At 36.3% G+C, this 13,306-nt stretch overlaps 3 protein-coding genes across 4 annotated transcripts in view; 2 read left to right on the top strand and 1 right to left on the bottom strand.

Moving 5' to 3' along the window:
- armc7 (armadillo repeat containing 7) lies at positions 1-1,775 on the top strand. Its single transcript, XM_024285193.2, has 3 exons — positions 1-567; positions 1,147-1,290; positions 1,364-1,775. Exons 1-3 carry the CDS (start codon positions 369-371, stop codon positions 1,705-1,707), a joined length of 687 nt encoding a protein of 228 aa, XP_024140961.1. The 5' UTR covers positions 1-368; the 3' UTR covers positions 1,708-1,775.
- Positions 1,776-2,865: 1,090 nt separating this feature from the next.
- The window catches only part of acsf2 (acyl-CoA synthetase family member 2), a 31,944-nt gene continuing 21,503 nt past the window's right edge, over positions 2,866-13,306 (bottom strand). Inside the window, exons 11-16 of the mRNA XM_024285284.2 lie at positions 6,951-7,058; positions 6,672-6,823; positions 6,267-6,408; positions 5,560-5,670; positions 5,400-5,468; positions 2,866-4,116 (exon numbers count right to left, since the gene is read on the bottom strand). Coding sequence (XP_024141052.2) covers positions 4,054-4,116; positions 5,400-5,468; positions 5,560-5,670; positions 6,267-6,408; positions 6,672-6,823; positions 6,951-7,058 — 645 coding nt within the window. The 3' untranslated portion in view covers positions 2,866-4,053. The remainder of the gene's footprint in view (positions 4,117-5,399; positions 5,469-5,559; positions 5,671-6,266; positions 6,409-6,671; positions 6,824-6,950; positions 7,059-13,306) is intronic.
- Positions 9,656-13,306, top strand: part of chad (chondroadherin) — a 7,237-nt gene continuing 3,586 nt past the window's right edge. Inside the window, exon 1 of one of the 2 annotated variants that reach the window (XM_024285286.2) lies at positions 9,656-10,557. In XM_024285286.2, the coding sequence (XP_024141054.1) occupies positions 9,784-10,557 (774 nt within the window). In that variant the 5' untranslated portion in view covers positions 9,656-9,783. The remainder of the gene's footprint in view (positions 10,558-13,306) is intronic. The other variant, XM_024285285.2, reaches the window with a different exon arrangement.

The following is a 13,306-nucleotide window of genomic DNA, read 5'->3' on the forward strand; positions in this document are numbered from 1 at the left end:
GTTTTTAATGTATTTTATTCACTTAATGTTAAGCGCTTTGTGTTTCGGCGAATGAAAGGCGCTATATAGATTTAATAAAGTCTGAAAGTTAAAGATTTGTATTTCATCAATTGTTTTGTGTCCAAAGGGATATGTTATTGGATAAAATGAACAGGAAATCACCATTAGGTTGTGCACAAATAACTAAATCTTGTGGAGGTTGCACTAACTGTTTTATGAGAAGTTCAATTATGTTGTGAGAAATGCACTAAATCGACTGAGGAAAAACAGTAAAAAAAAATAAATAAATAATAAATAAATAAAAAATTCCGGAACTACTGTCTAAACGTGGAACCATTCCGGACGTATTTGACAGACGGACATGGTCAATGAAAAAAAAAACAACAAACGAGAATACTTTACCAGATCTCTTTGTTTTTTTTTTTTTAATATTTATTGGCACATTTGTCTTCAAAAAAGACACAAAACGAGACCGAATGATGAAGCGGAACTTTTCTCCCGAAACTTCGGACCGATTTGAATATTTACAGGCTCTTGTCACAGAGTTTCAGGATACAGACAGTGAAGGTAAAACAGTTCTGCTGTAAATTGATTTAGAAAAAACAAGAATATTTTCGGTTTACAGCAAATGATCTTGAATTTATAATTAGTATGATTGTCAGTGCGTAAAGATTATAATTTAAACTGTGGGGTTTATGTCGCGTAAATCAAACAAGACACGCCTCTTTTGTACTAACGTGCTCAGACATCATAAAATAAGCAATCAATCTATTATAGACATATATTAATTAATATATATGCATATAATTTAACAGGACAGATTAAACTAAACATTTAATTAACATTATTGTCTAATTTAAACTATGGTTGAAAAACTGCATGTAAACGTGTAAAAAAAATACCACAGTTTAATAAAAATACTTTAAATGATTAGGATCTTTCAGGCTTTTTATACAGTGTAATGTATGAACTTCATATTTTAGTTTATCATCTTTTGATGCAGTAGTGTTTACATTTTGTGCTTAATTGCGCTCTCTGGTGGATAAAGTTGATATTACTTGTGGTCTTTGTTTTGATTAGAATGTTCTGTATAAATATGCAATTTAATAAAATTTGATTTTTATTTATATATTCTCTTGTCATTAGAGGCAAAGGAGCAGGTTCTGGCAAACCTCGCCAACTTTGCCTACGACCCAAAGAATACAGAGTATCTGCGTCAGCTGCAAGTGACTGACCTGTTTCTGGACATGCTGACTGAGAAGAATGAGAACTTTATTGAGTTTGGAATGGGTGAGTCACACAACTATTCTTTTAATTTTTCCCATTTGTGCAGTGATTAACGTTTTTGTGTATTTTTTCTCAGGGGGGCTCTGTAACCTTAGTATGGATCCGGACTGCAGGGACCTCATCCTGGACAGTGATGGAATCAGTTTAATCACAAACTGTTTGTCAAACCAGAGGGAGGAGACGGTGCTGTCAGCAATTACCACACTCATGAACCTTGTGACTCCAGCTTCGCGCTCTCAGCTCACAGAGCCGGGCATCCTGCAGTGCATGCTGCGCTTCTCCCTCGCAGAGAGCCCCCGCCTGCACAACCTAGCTGCTGTGTTCCTGCAGGACTGCTGCACCGAGGATCAGGTCAGGCAGGCTCAGCAGCAGATGCAGGGACAGCAGATGGCGGTCGGGATCCCGCTTCCCAAGGACTAAAGATTCTTCTTCAAACCATAGACTGTATATAAAATAATTATTATAAATAAATAAATTATTATAAATAATTATTTTTACAGTCTATGCTTCAAACTCAACCTGAAACAATGACTGTTCTGAGTTTGTGACAGTTTCAACTCAAGTGTTTTGAGTTTAAAACTTTTATGGAGGATTTCCTTTTAATGAAATGCTTTGGTTGCATTGCTGGTTATGGATAGAGGATAAGTTAACTTCCTGTCCAGATCTCTCATGTGCAGCTGGAGTCTGTACAGCACTCATAATGTCTTGAGTGGATCGGAATCGGAACATTAAGACAGTTTTTATTTTTTTACTTTGTACAAATAAAAGTTTATATTAAATACATTTTAAATGTTCTCAAAATGAGTATACTGACCCTTAAAATATATATATATATATTATGAAAAAGTGTTATTTTCCATAATTCCATTCAGAAAATAACCTTTAAAAAGTTATAAATATATGCCGAAATGTTTTAATCAATTCAAGTATTTAATTAAACAAAACCTACATAAATAGGATTAAAAGAAATAGAAAACTGTTGGGAAATCGCTATTCACTTCTCAGTTTTTGCAAAAAAGACAGATCATGATCACGTCAATCAAAATAAAGCATATTTTAGTCCATCTTCAATACTTGGTTCAATGCGCAGTGGCATTGATGTAATCAGTTTGTGATTTTGTGTGGGTCTTTTAAAAGTCCAGATTCTTTAAATCAAATTAAACAGAAGACCTGAAATATATTCTTGTTTTGAGAAGAATCGTGGAAGTGAATACACTTTTCTATGATATTCTAATATTTTGGAAAGGATCCTTATATTTCCTTTAAAGGCTGGGCACCAACAGAAAAGCTCAGAAATTCCTTTAAATAAAAATGAGAAGAAGTTTGAAGTTATATAAAAGTCAGTCTTAGAAAAAAACTCAAATTGAATTGAATATCCTGCTTTCATAGAAGGTGAGCTTCAACCAAGTGCTTCTAATCAGCAGAAATGCCAAAGCCTTTGTGGGTTTCATGGTCTGGATCATTCAGGTGTGTATTATTCCAATCTTTTTTTTTGCCAAAAAGCTACAAAAATTCAGCCTTCATGTGAGTGTTTGGCTGATATTACCTGCCCACCCACATATCCACAGACACAGACGGTGATGGTTTTCTCGATTTCATTGTTCATATCAATAATTACTTGTTACTTTATATAGTAAAAGTAAGCAGTAAGTTTTGTTTAAAAAAATGAGTACATTTGTGTTAATGTTGAGTCAAAGTTACACATTTCATATTTCACATCGTGTCACATTTCCTGGGGTGAGAGGCCTAACCATACATGTAATATAGACTGTTAGTTAGTACACTCTTAAAGAAGAAACAAAAAGCTTTAAAACAATTTCCACAAAGTGATGAACTGCCAGAAATTGCATTTAGATCACTGCTAATAAAGTTTTTGAATCATAAAAACTAATATTAGTCCAAAAAAATCAAACATGTATTTTATTATTATGGTCTAAAACACTTGGATGATTTTCATTAAACCTAATAGGATGCTAAAAAGAAGGAGTTTTCACTTTTAAGCATTCCTTTATAATAACGTTTTTCTATAAAAAGCTTAGAGTGAATTCCTTACATTCTCTGTGGGTACGGGGGCACGCAGAGACCAGCGCTTCCACCTGGCTTCTTGTAAAGAATACCATGTCCTGAACCATTTAATCCAACCCCAAATATGTAGAAAAGCAAAAAAAAATAAACATTGAGGTTCCTTCTGTGGAACCTGGAGTCCCCGTTTGTTTGAAGAGCTATTTCTGGGCCGAGCCCTTCAGGTCTAGACAGGAGACAACACCCGATCCTGCAGCAAAGGAGTCAGGTGGACTGCACATGCAGCCAGCCAGGAAATTCTTTACAACTTTGAGCATGTGTGTCTGTAATACCAGCTCTTTTTATCCCCTTTTAATCAAGAATGCATGTTTCTAAATGGTATTTCGGGTCCGAGGGGCGTGCACCTGTCACCGACATGAATAAAACTGTCTCTGTTCTTCCTGTAAAGACAGAAACACCCATGTCTGGCTTTAATTACCTGGAAAGTTTGATTCCAAGTTGATGTATAAAAGAGGAATTCTAAAGCTGGCGTGCTAAAGAAACAGATCAATTCTGCTCTTCTATGTGACCCCAAATGATTATAAAAGAGTTCCTTAAAACATTCACTTCTGGTCGTTCAATGTCTTTTTGTTCATAACAGCATCAGTTTCTTTACACGTGACATTTTGTTTTATACAAAAGTTACAGGCAGAAAGTTTTATGCTGGAATGTTTAAAAACTTCTGCTTCTTTTTCTGGACTCTAATCACTTTTCCGCTTTTATTCCCAGTCGACCTTCAGCTTCTGCTCGAAGTTTGTGCTTCTGGATCTGCAGGAAGCAAAAACAGTTAAATTAATCCTCAATTTGACGTTTTATTTCATTTGTTTCCACAAATAGCAATTGAATGTAGCGTTAAAATCAATTTTCTTCTAATTGTTTTTACAAACTGGACACACAGGAAGCTCAAAATGTTTATGAACTCATTCTGACATAACAAAATGCAAAGAACAGAGTAAAAATATGATTAAATTCTTGAAAAGAAACACCCCGTTCAATGAAATCTGACGACTAAATCAACATGTTGCAAACCAGACTTTCAAAGTTAAAGCATCTGACAATCAGGAACCAACACCTGCTTGAAGATTCAAATGTGATTCTGAATTTAGAAAACTTTTTTTACTTTTTATATCAAACTTTACTACTAAAAAAACATATTTAAATCTTTCGCTTTAATATAAAATAACAACTACACAGGGTTTATTTTTGACCTTAAATGGTCTTTTAGCTGACAGAACATCAACAAACTTTCTGGATGATTTTCTTTGTTTTGATTATATTCAGCAAAAGTTGTTTTTTTTATCTGTTTCAAACCAAGACCACACCTTTTCTTAGAAAAAAATCACTATTTCCAATTATTTTTTTCTGCCATATAATAGAACATAAAAATAGAGAACCATTACTGTAGATGAAACTCAGTGAAAAATGGGCAAACTTTAGGTAAAATCATTAGAAAAAAAATAATGAAGAAATTTCTGAGCACTTTCTGAAGCAAACTCTTAGAATTAAGCATAATACACTTTATCTTTGGAGGCCAAATATATAACATGAATAACATATTATTCTGAAGATATACTCCAAAATAAGAGATTGCTTACAAAAATCTAATCTGTGTTTTAATATCTACACTTTAAAATTTCTTTTTAGAGAATTAGGAATACAATCTTTGCATTTCCAAGATATTTTAGGTTAAAAAATATTTTTTATGTTTTATAAATAAAAACAAAGACCTCAAATGATATTTTTTCAATTGTTAAACATATGACGTGAGTGCTAGAAATAAAATGCAGCATGTAAAACATTTGTTTTAAGGCACCATGTCAGAAACTTGCTTGAAATGTGACACAGCAAACACACTCCTCTGTTTTTTCATAAAGCTGTGCAGAGGTTTTACTTTGCAGGAACAGGGCGGGACAGGAAGTTGACATTCACGATCTCCACTTTGCCTAAACTGGATCTGTGTTTGTTTCAAATGCACATCAATGATGCTTCTAAATGAAATCTTCTGCACTAAACCCAACAGATAAACAAGAAGCCAAAATATAGATAGTTACCTTTCCAGTAACAGTGAGGGGGAAGCCGGTAACAAAGAGGACGTAACGTGGGATCTTAAAGTGAGCAACCTAAAGAAGAACATCAAACACAAAAGAATAATTAAATAAAAAGTTCATCAGAACTCTACTCTTTATGAAGAAGAGGGAACGTTAGCTCCACCTGTCCTTTGCAGAAGTCCCTGATCTCCTCTGTGGTGCATTCCTGACCGTCCACCAACTTGATGCAGGCGCAGACTTCCTCCCCCATGCGGGCATCCTGAACTCCAACCACCTGATGAGCAGCAGGGACTGGATCAATGTTACAGGCACAACTATCAAGAAAATTCATTTTTCAGAAAAAAATCCCTAAAAAGTGTCAATATTGATCTTTTTTCCCCATAAAGAAATATAAAGATATTCATTTTTACAAGTAGACACAATTATTCATCATTTCATAAATTTATTTGTCTGAATCCTAATTGTTGTAATCTGTAATGTTCTTGATAATCTGGACTGAATTAGATCATCATAATCTTAAATGGAAAGGATTTGGATTATAAAAAACAACTTTAGAAAACCTCATTTGTGAGTTGTTGCTTTACAGAAAAACTAAAAGCTAATGAAGCTAAAAGCTGGTCTTTTTAAAAAAATTTTTTTTACTTCCTTTAAGCTTTTATTTTGGTAATTATAGCTTTTGGGAAACTAAAAAAAGTCTGGTTATTTAATTGTTTAAATATATATGTCTGAGGTGTGGCCTATAAAACATACCACATGACTTTGTAAAAACTTTATTAGACAGAGCCCAAACTAAATTAAAGTAAGTGTAGCCCTTTGAGTTTCTATTTAGAATTGCATTCTTTTCTCCTGGTATTTGTCCTGTAATCTCACCTGGGCCTCCTTGACTTTGGGATGCGTGTGCAGAAACTGCTCGATCTCGGCCGGGTAAATGTTCTCTCCTCCTCGGATGATCATATCTTTGCTCCTGCCGCTGATTTTGCAGTAGCTGTAGCCGTCCATGCTGCCGATGTCTCTGGATGGAGACGAGTCAAAAATAGAGTCAGTGCTGTGCAAAATTCTGATTCACTAAATTCTAAAATATGAGAGGAGTTTTTAAATATTTATTGAAAAATTAAAACAAAAAATGATTAAAAGTAAATAATAAATTCAAATTATGATTAAAATAAATGACAAATGTCAAAAATCCTGTTTGGATGTTTATAGTTTTATTTACAAAATGAGGATTTTAGAGCTGGATTTCGTTTGTGTAGAGACGTGGAGGTTTTCAGGTCTCACCCAGTTTTGTACCAGCGAGCTTTCGTGATACACTCGTCGGTCTTCACTTTGTCTTCCCAGTATTCCAACATCACGCAGTATCCTCGGATCATAATCTCTCCCGTCATCCCCAGAGGGACCAGCTGCTCTGTTGTAGGATCCACTATTTTAGCCTGTGAAGAGGATGGCTCACATTTTAATGAAGATTCAAACTGTTGTTCTAAAAGTTAGTTACATTCTATTGTTGGATTATATATATAACTGTTTTAATGTACCTGCTTTAAAAACAGGATAACGTACCTCTATGTGATCCAAAACGTAACCGATCGTCTCGGCCTTCCTCTCCATGTTGTCCGTTGGGGAAGCCATGAAAGTCACAGGACTGTTTTCTGTTGTACCATAAGCAATCTGTCATCAAGGACAAACAAAACAAAGAACGACGAGTTACATTAAGTTAATCATTTTATCTACATTTAACAAAAATACAAGTTTAAACAAACAGATCTATATTTTCTGGAAATTCTCTAAAGTGAGTCAAATGTCTGTTTTAGGGGATTTTTCAGGGATAAATGAAGAGCGTGCACGTGTCTTTCTCAAGGGAAACTTTAAGAGGAAGTGATTGTTCAAGGATGGAAACATTGCATATTTGAAGAAATCACAAATTTAGACAAAAAAATAGAGTTAAAGCACGTTTTAACATTTATGGATATAAAGTGAAACTATTCACCTCAGTGTCCCCCGTTAAAGTTATTTACAAGTGTAAAACAACTGATAATGAATGTTTCTTAACTAAATGTACAACCTGACAAGCATTTGATCAGATTTTGCTCTTAGATTTTCTCTTTAAAGTAAGATCCTCATTTGATCTATTCTCAAAGCATTCCCAGTGGTCTTTTAGTTATGATTATGCCAGTTTCATCCATCCATCGTTTTCTACACCTGGACAGGTCGCCAGTCTGTCCCAGGCCCACAATCACGCACCGATACAAACTCACATTCACACCTGGGGCAATTTAGAGTCACCAATTAACCTATGAAGCATGTTTTGGACAGTGGGGGGAAGCCGGAATCCTCGGAGAAAACCCACGCATGCACGGGGAGAACATGCAAACTCCACACAGAAAGGTCCCTCATGCCATTTTCAGCTAAAATGAAAAAAAAAGTCATTTTATAGGACATAGTTTCTGCAGAGCAGCAGAAGTTAGACATTCACCTCCGATTTGTGGGTGCTACTGTTAGTGCCGAGTAAGCCTGCCCCCATTTCCCACCATCCATCTGTTAACACCCTCTCCCGCTAGTTTACAGCCCCTAACATCCTCAACCTAACATTACAGGTGCAACCAAAATGGCGAGCGGTATCAGAGCTATCCAGCTGTACAGTTCTGATCCAGATTCCAGCTCAGATGAGGAAGACAAAGACGTTCATGGATCTATTTGTCTGCAAGTGGATGCATCAGAATGGAGCGGAGCAGAAAGCTTGTGGACGACCCAGCATATTTTCTATGTCACAAATACATTTTTTTTCAAACATTTGAATAAAAAAAAAAAAAAACTCAGAAATGCAGTTTTAAGTTTAATTTTACTTAAACATACTCTAAACCGTGAGAAAATACTACAAGAACATATTAAAACACTCAAAACACCAAATTCATCAGAGTGGGTCATTAAGGTCTTACTACTAATGCCTGGACTTAAAAAATAATCAAAACATTCTGTTGTTCCTTAGAAAATCAAACATTGATCAATATCATGAACCAATTTTTAACAACATTGTCAGGCAAAATAAACAAATAATTGATGCATATAAAAAATATTGTACAAAAATGTTTTTCTCACTCAAACAAATTGTTTTGGGGATTTAAAAAAAAACCCAACTATATTTAATTTAAGTATGTTGACTGGAAGTTTTTAAACAAAAGTGCCAAATTAAAAAAAAAAACAACAAATTCACTACAGTAAACAGTCTCTCCAACAACATCTCTTCTACCACCACTAATATTCTTAAGCTTTGACTCAATTGTGGTGTCCCTCAAGGTTTAGTTCTAGACCCCTTTTGTTTCTTTGTCCTTTTTTTTCCAAGAACAATCTAAAAGTCAGTATTTTTTGTTTGTACTGTAGCTGCTAGGAACCTAAAAGTAAAGCTTGACTTTTTGCTTAAAGTAATATTGATTTATTTACCTGTAAAGTTTTATGGGGAATTTCCATTTGGTTAAAAAACACATTATTAATGGTGTTAATGAACTCTAAAACTAATCATATTTAAAGTGAATTGGAAATATCTTTTTTCAAACCTCTGTTGCTACATATAAACTATATTGCTTTAGCCCTGAACAATTGTATTGACTCAAATTTGTATAATGCTGCAAAAAACCTTTTTATGTTAGAGTAAATTGGAAATGTTTTGCATGGATGTCTTAAAAATTTCCCAACCAAAGCTAAACAACGTTGCTCGGAATCACAGCAGCTGCTCCCCCTTTTGCATGGAAGATTTTGTGGAAATTACCACTGCATAATGCCAGCCTGTCATCACAAAGAAAAAAAAAGTATGCATGTGGGATTGTAAAGGTGTCACCTAAACCTCTCACTGCTTTGATGACTGAAGTATCCCTTTGCAGATGTTTATAACCTGAAACGGCGGCGAGCTTCTTGCCAACCATCTGGAGACTATTACACGTTATACAACAGCGAGGCAGGAGTGGCTCCTTTTCCTGCCACCGCAGACTGAAAAACAATGGAGATGTCTGGGAAAAGCACACAGACTTAAGTGGACTACATGTCAAAAACTCAAATGCTGCAGGAAAAGTACCAGATTACTGTGGACTTCCAGTTGCAAGCTCACAGGGTTTGTAGCAGTGCAGCAGAGTGAATGGTGCTCTCACAGTTTTAGGGTTAAATTCCCACACACACTTGACCAGCTCGTGCACACCTCTCACTCTAACCCTCCTCGTTTTTTTGTCAAGTAAATGTTATAAATAGCGCTGTGTGCTCTGTTCTCCTCTCAAAGTGAAAGCCTCTCACCTTTTTCACTCCCTCTCCGTCTGTTTCCCTCGCTCGAAAAAAAACACAAACATTTGGTATCGACCTCTTTCCCTCATCGCTCCTCTGGATTCTCCTGCTTTACGAGCTCACCGGGATGCAGCGTTTGACCCTGTTGGTGATCTGCCTCCTGGGTCCTGCAGTGCAGGAAGCCCAGAGTCAGTGCCCCGATCAGTGCAACTGCCTCCCCAACCTGCAGCATGTCATCTGTGACAATAAGGGACTGAAGGAGATCCCCCAGGTGTCAGAGAGCACCAACCTGCTGAATCTGCAGAGGAACAGCCTGGGCAGCATTCCTGCGGGGGCTTTCAGTGAGAGCAAGGGGCTCATCTCCCTGCACATGCAGCACTGCCAGCTCACAGAGATCGGATCGCAGGCCTTCAAGGGACTGAAGAAGCTCACCTACCTCTACCTGTCCAACAACGAGATCAGCAGCATCAAGCCCGGCGCCTTTGAGGACCTTACTAAGCTGACCTACCTCTACCTCGATGGGAACCAGATCAGCAGGCTGGCTAAAGGCATCTTCTCCCCCATGATCAACCTTTTCAGTCTGCAGCTCAGCAACAATAAGATGCGGGATCTGCGACCGGGAACCTTTGCAGGAGCCAAGAACCTGCGCTGGCTACACTTGAGCGGGAACGAGCTGCAGACCCTGCAGCCAGGCTCTCTGGATGATGTGGAGAACCTCGCCGTCTTTCACCTGGACGGCAACAACTTATCCACCTATCCCAGCGCAGCGATGAGCAAACTGCGAGTGGTGGAGGAGCTCACACTGGGGGGGAACCCCATGAAGACCATCCCAGACTACGCATTCCAGAGCTTTGGACGCTACATGGAGAGACTTCACCTGGACAACATGGGCTTGGAGAAGGTCAGCTTTCACTTTTGTCAAGTTTGAATCAAATGACTAGTTATTTGAAATAACTGGAACATGAAAGAAACCAAACATATCTAATCTCTGACCTCTTTTTCCATCGTTAGTTGTAAATTTGTACTAGCAAATATTTTTTTAAAAGCTTGAACTTGCTAAACGTCACTTTTACAAATTAAGACATAACTTTTATCACCCTTTAAGTCAGTGGATGCAATATTTTTGCATGAATCAACTCATCAGTATATATTTTGCATACATTTTGAATGTTTTGATGTTAATTCTTTGCTAAATTAAGCAAATTTATCTGAGAATAAATCAAAATATTGCTTTTATTTATTTATTTTTTATTAGAGCGAAATATCATATTTGTCTTACGCCTAAATCTTGCTTAAAGACTCCAGTGGTTGTCTTTATAGTCGGGCATTATTTATGAGGTGTATTAACTCAGATATTAACACTGTCAATAGTTTCCAACACTACTTACCTTGAATTATTTTTTTATTTAGGACAAAAAAATGGTTGAATTTTATTCAGCACCAGAGGTCACACTTTCTCTAAATTAAAAAGCTCCAAGTAGCTAATATGTAATTTGTTTAAATCAGAAATTGTAGAATTAAAATTGCAGACTTAACTTGAGCAGCATGATACTTCCACCAACGTGCTCTATAATGCAGGGTTCTTTAGATCTAAGGTCTCCCACAAACAAAACTATTAACTGCCAGGACCAAACGAGCTCATTATAAAGGATCCCAAACAAAGTAAGAATAGGAAAAAAATGTAGAATACATGTCATCATCTCTTCTACAGTAAGAAAGGCCCCTTAGAAAAAAGTGAAAAAAAAAAACTCTCATTAGCAGATGTTCTTTCAATCAACATCTGCCATTGGGGTAAAAAAAATGAGCTCATAAAGAAAAAAAAGACATGTTTTCCCAAACTAAGATTGATTTGCTTTTGAAAAACTTTCCTAACAATTTTCTTTCTTTAAATTGAAGTTAGCAATAAATTTGAATTTTGGATACAAATGAATAATTTACAGAGAGAGAGAGAGGGATATTCTTCATTTTTGGTCTAATTGCTCATCATCTTTAGATTTAATTGTTTTTTATTATATAGGGTAAATATCAAAAAGCAAAGATCTGAATGAAATTGAAGCTTTAACAATTAAACTGCTCTGACGCAACAATTAAAAAAAAATTATTATGTTTGCTCCAACAAGGTGAGAGTTATGTGTGAGTTATTCTCCGTCGCTGTAGATACTGAAAATATGTTTTTAAAGAACAAAATAATACATTTCATGAAACTGGCTGCAAAACAAAAATATTACAAAGTATTTTTGTCTAGTTTGTAATTTAAATAACTTATTACACCTGTTTTAAGACAAAACTAACTTTACTTTCAACTAGATATGAGGTCTTGCGACAAGATGACAAATCTTGAATATCCTGTTGAGTCATTTGTTATTGACATCTTTTTTTAAGTAAAATATCAAATAAAACAAGATTGTTTTTACTTTATATATGTATTTAAACAGAAGTTTTATTTGTGATTTTGCTAAAGGAAACTGCATTTAACAGCAGGGCAGACGTTAAAAAGTAAATGTACATTTAAACAGGTTTATCTTAAAATAAGTTATTCTGGTTTCATTTTAAGAGGATTATTGTCTAGAAATAAGGATCGTTGGACTGTTTTAGCTCTTAGAATAGGATAGATTTGGGGTAAAAGTGTAAAAATATACCTGCTTTAAAAATAAAAAAAAGTGTTTTTTGAGCAAAATGCACTTGTTTTAAGACTGTATTCATAGCAAATACCAAAATATTAGTGTCTACGGATAATATCAAGATCAAATTTTGTACAAAAAGGGGAGAAAAACGCAACTTATTGTAGGAAATCTAATTTATCCAATTTATTATCATTGGAAGATTTTTTTCCAATGACAATAAAAGAAAGACATCCTTTATCTTGTTGTTGAGAGGAAGTTTGGATGCAGTCAGTGCCTTACTCAGTGTCATCTGAACAAATGGAGGCATGTTTTCACGGCCTCAGCTCATCCTCATTAGTGTTTACATATACAGTAGAATCTGTTTTTCATAGCTGAGGTTATTCCAATATTTGAGTGTACCCATGCCAGTGTTTTGAGGCATTCCAGGGGCAGGAAACTGTAAAAAAACAAACTTTTCACGCCAAAACCGTGTGAGATCCAGATGCAAGCAGCAGGATCTGGCACATGCAGCCTCCCTCCAGCCAAGCGCAGGTATTTTTAGGGTGTTTTTGTTTGCTGGCCCCCTGCCAAGCCTGTCTAAGTCTAATTATTAAACAAGCGTTATTTTCAGCGAGGTGTGTTTTCTACCTTGGCCACGAGGGTCCTGTAAACAGGTCAGGAGGGGTTAGGAGACAGGTAAACAGAGGTGGGGTGTTCCAGCGTGCATGAAGAGGCGTATTTTTAACTCGTCACTGCTTCGGCTTGAATGGACAATCTGTGAGGCTTGCTGGCAGAGGAGCGGCAGGAAGAGCGAAAACACTTGACAGCCCACCTCCAGCTTGTTGCTGGACACTGGAAATTTCCAAGCAGCTTCCTCACCTCGAGCAAACATAAAGCAAACCCATGAATCTCAGTCTCCCCCTGAGCTGTCTTCGTTTGAGGCAGAACTGTCCATCTAACACGGGGGTATTCAAATCCAGGCCTCGAGGGCCGGTGTCCTCCATGTTTTCCAACCAACCTTCCATTGAAGCTCCTTATTGGCTAAAC

This window comes from Oryzias melastigma, linkage group LG19 (assembly GCF_002922805.2).
Source record: "Oryzias melastigma strain HK-1 linkage group LG19, ASM292280v2, whole genome shotgun sequence".
In the NCBI taxonomy this organism is placed as follows: domain Eukaryota; kingdom Metazoa; phylum Chordata; class Actinopteri; order Beloniformes; family Adrianichthyidae; genus Oryzias; species Oryzias melastigma.

Excerpts from the sequence above, each read along its gene's own strand:
- armc7 (XM_024285193.2), top strand. The coding sequence starts at position 369 with ATGAAAAAAAAAACAACAAACGAGAATACTTTACCAGATCTCTTTGTT. Across the intron at positions 568-1,146 it reads TCAGGATACAGACAGTGAAG|AGGCAAAGGAGCAGGTTCTG; the intron begins GTAAAACAGTTC and ends TCTTGTCATTAG. Across the intron at positions 1,291-1,363 it reads CTTTATTGAGTTTGGAATGG|GGGGGCTCTGTAACCTTAGT; the intron begins GTGAGTCACACA and ends ATTTTTTCTCAG.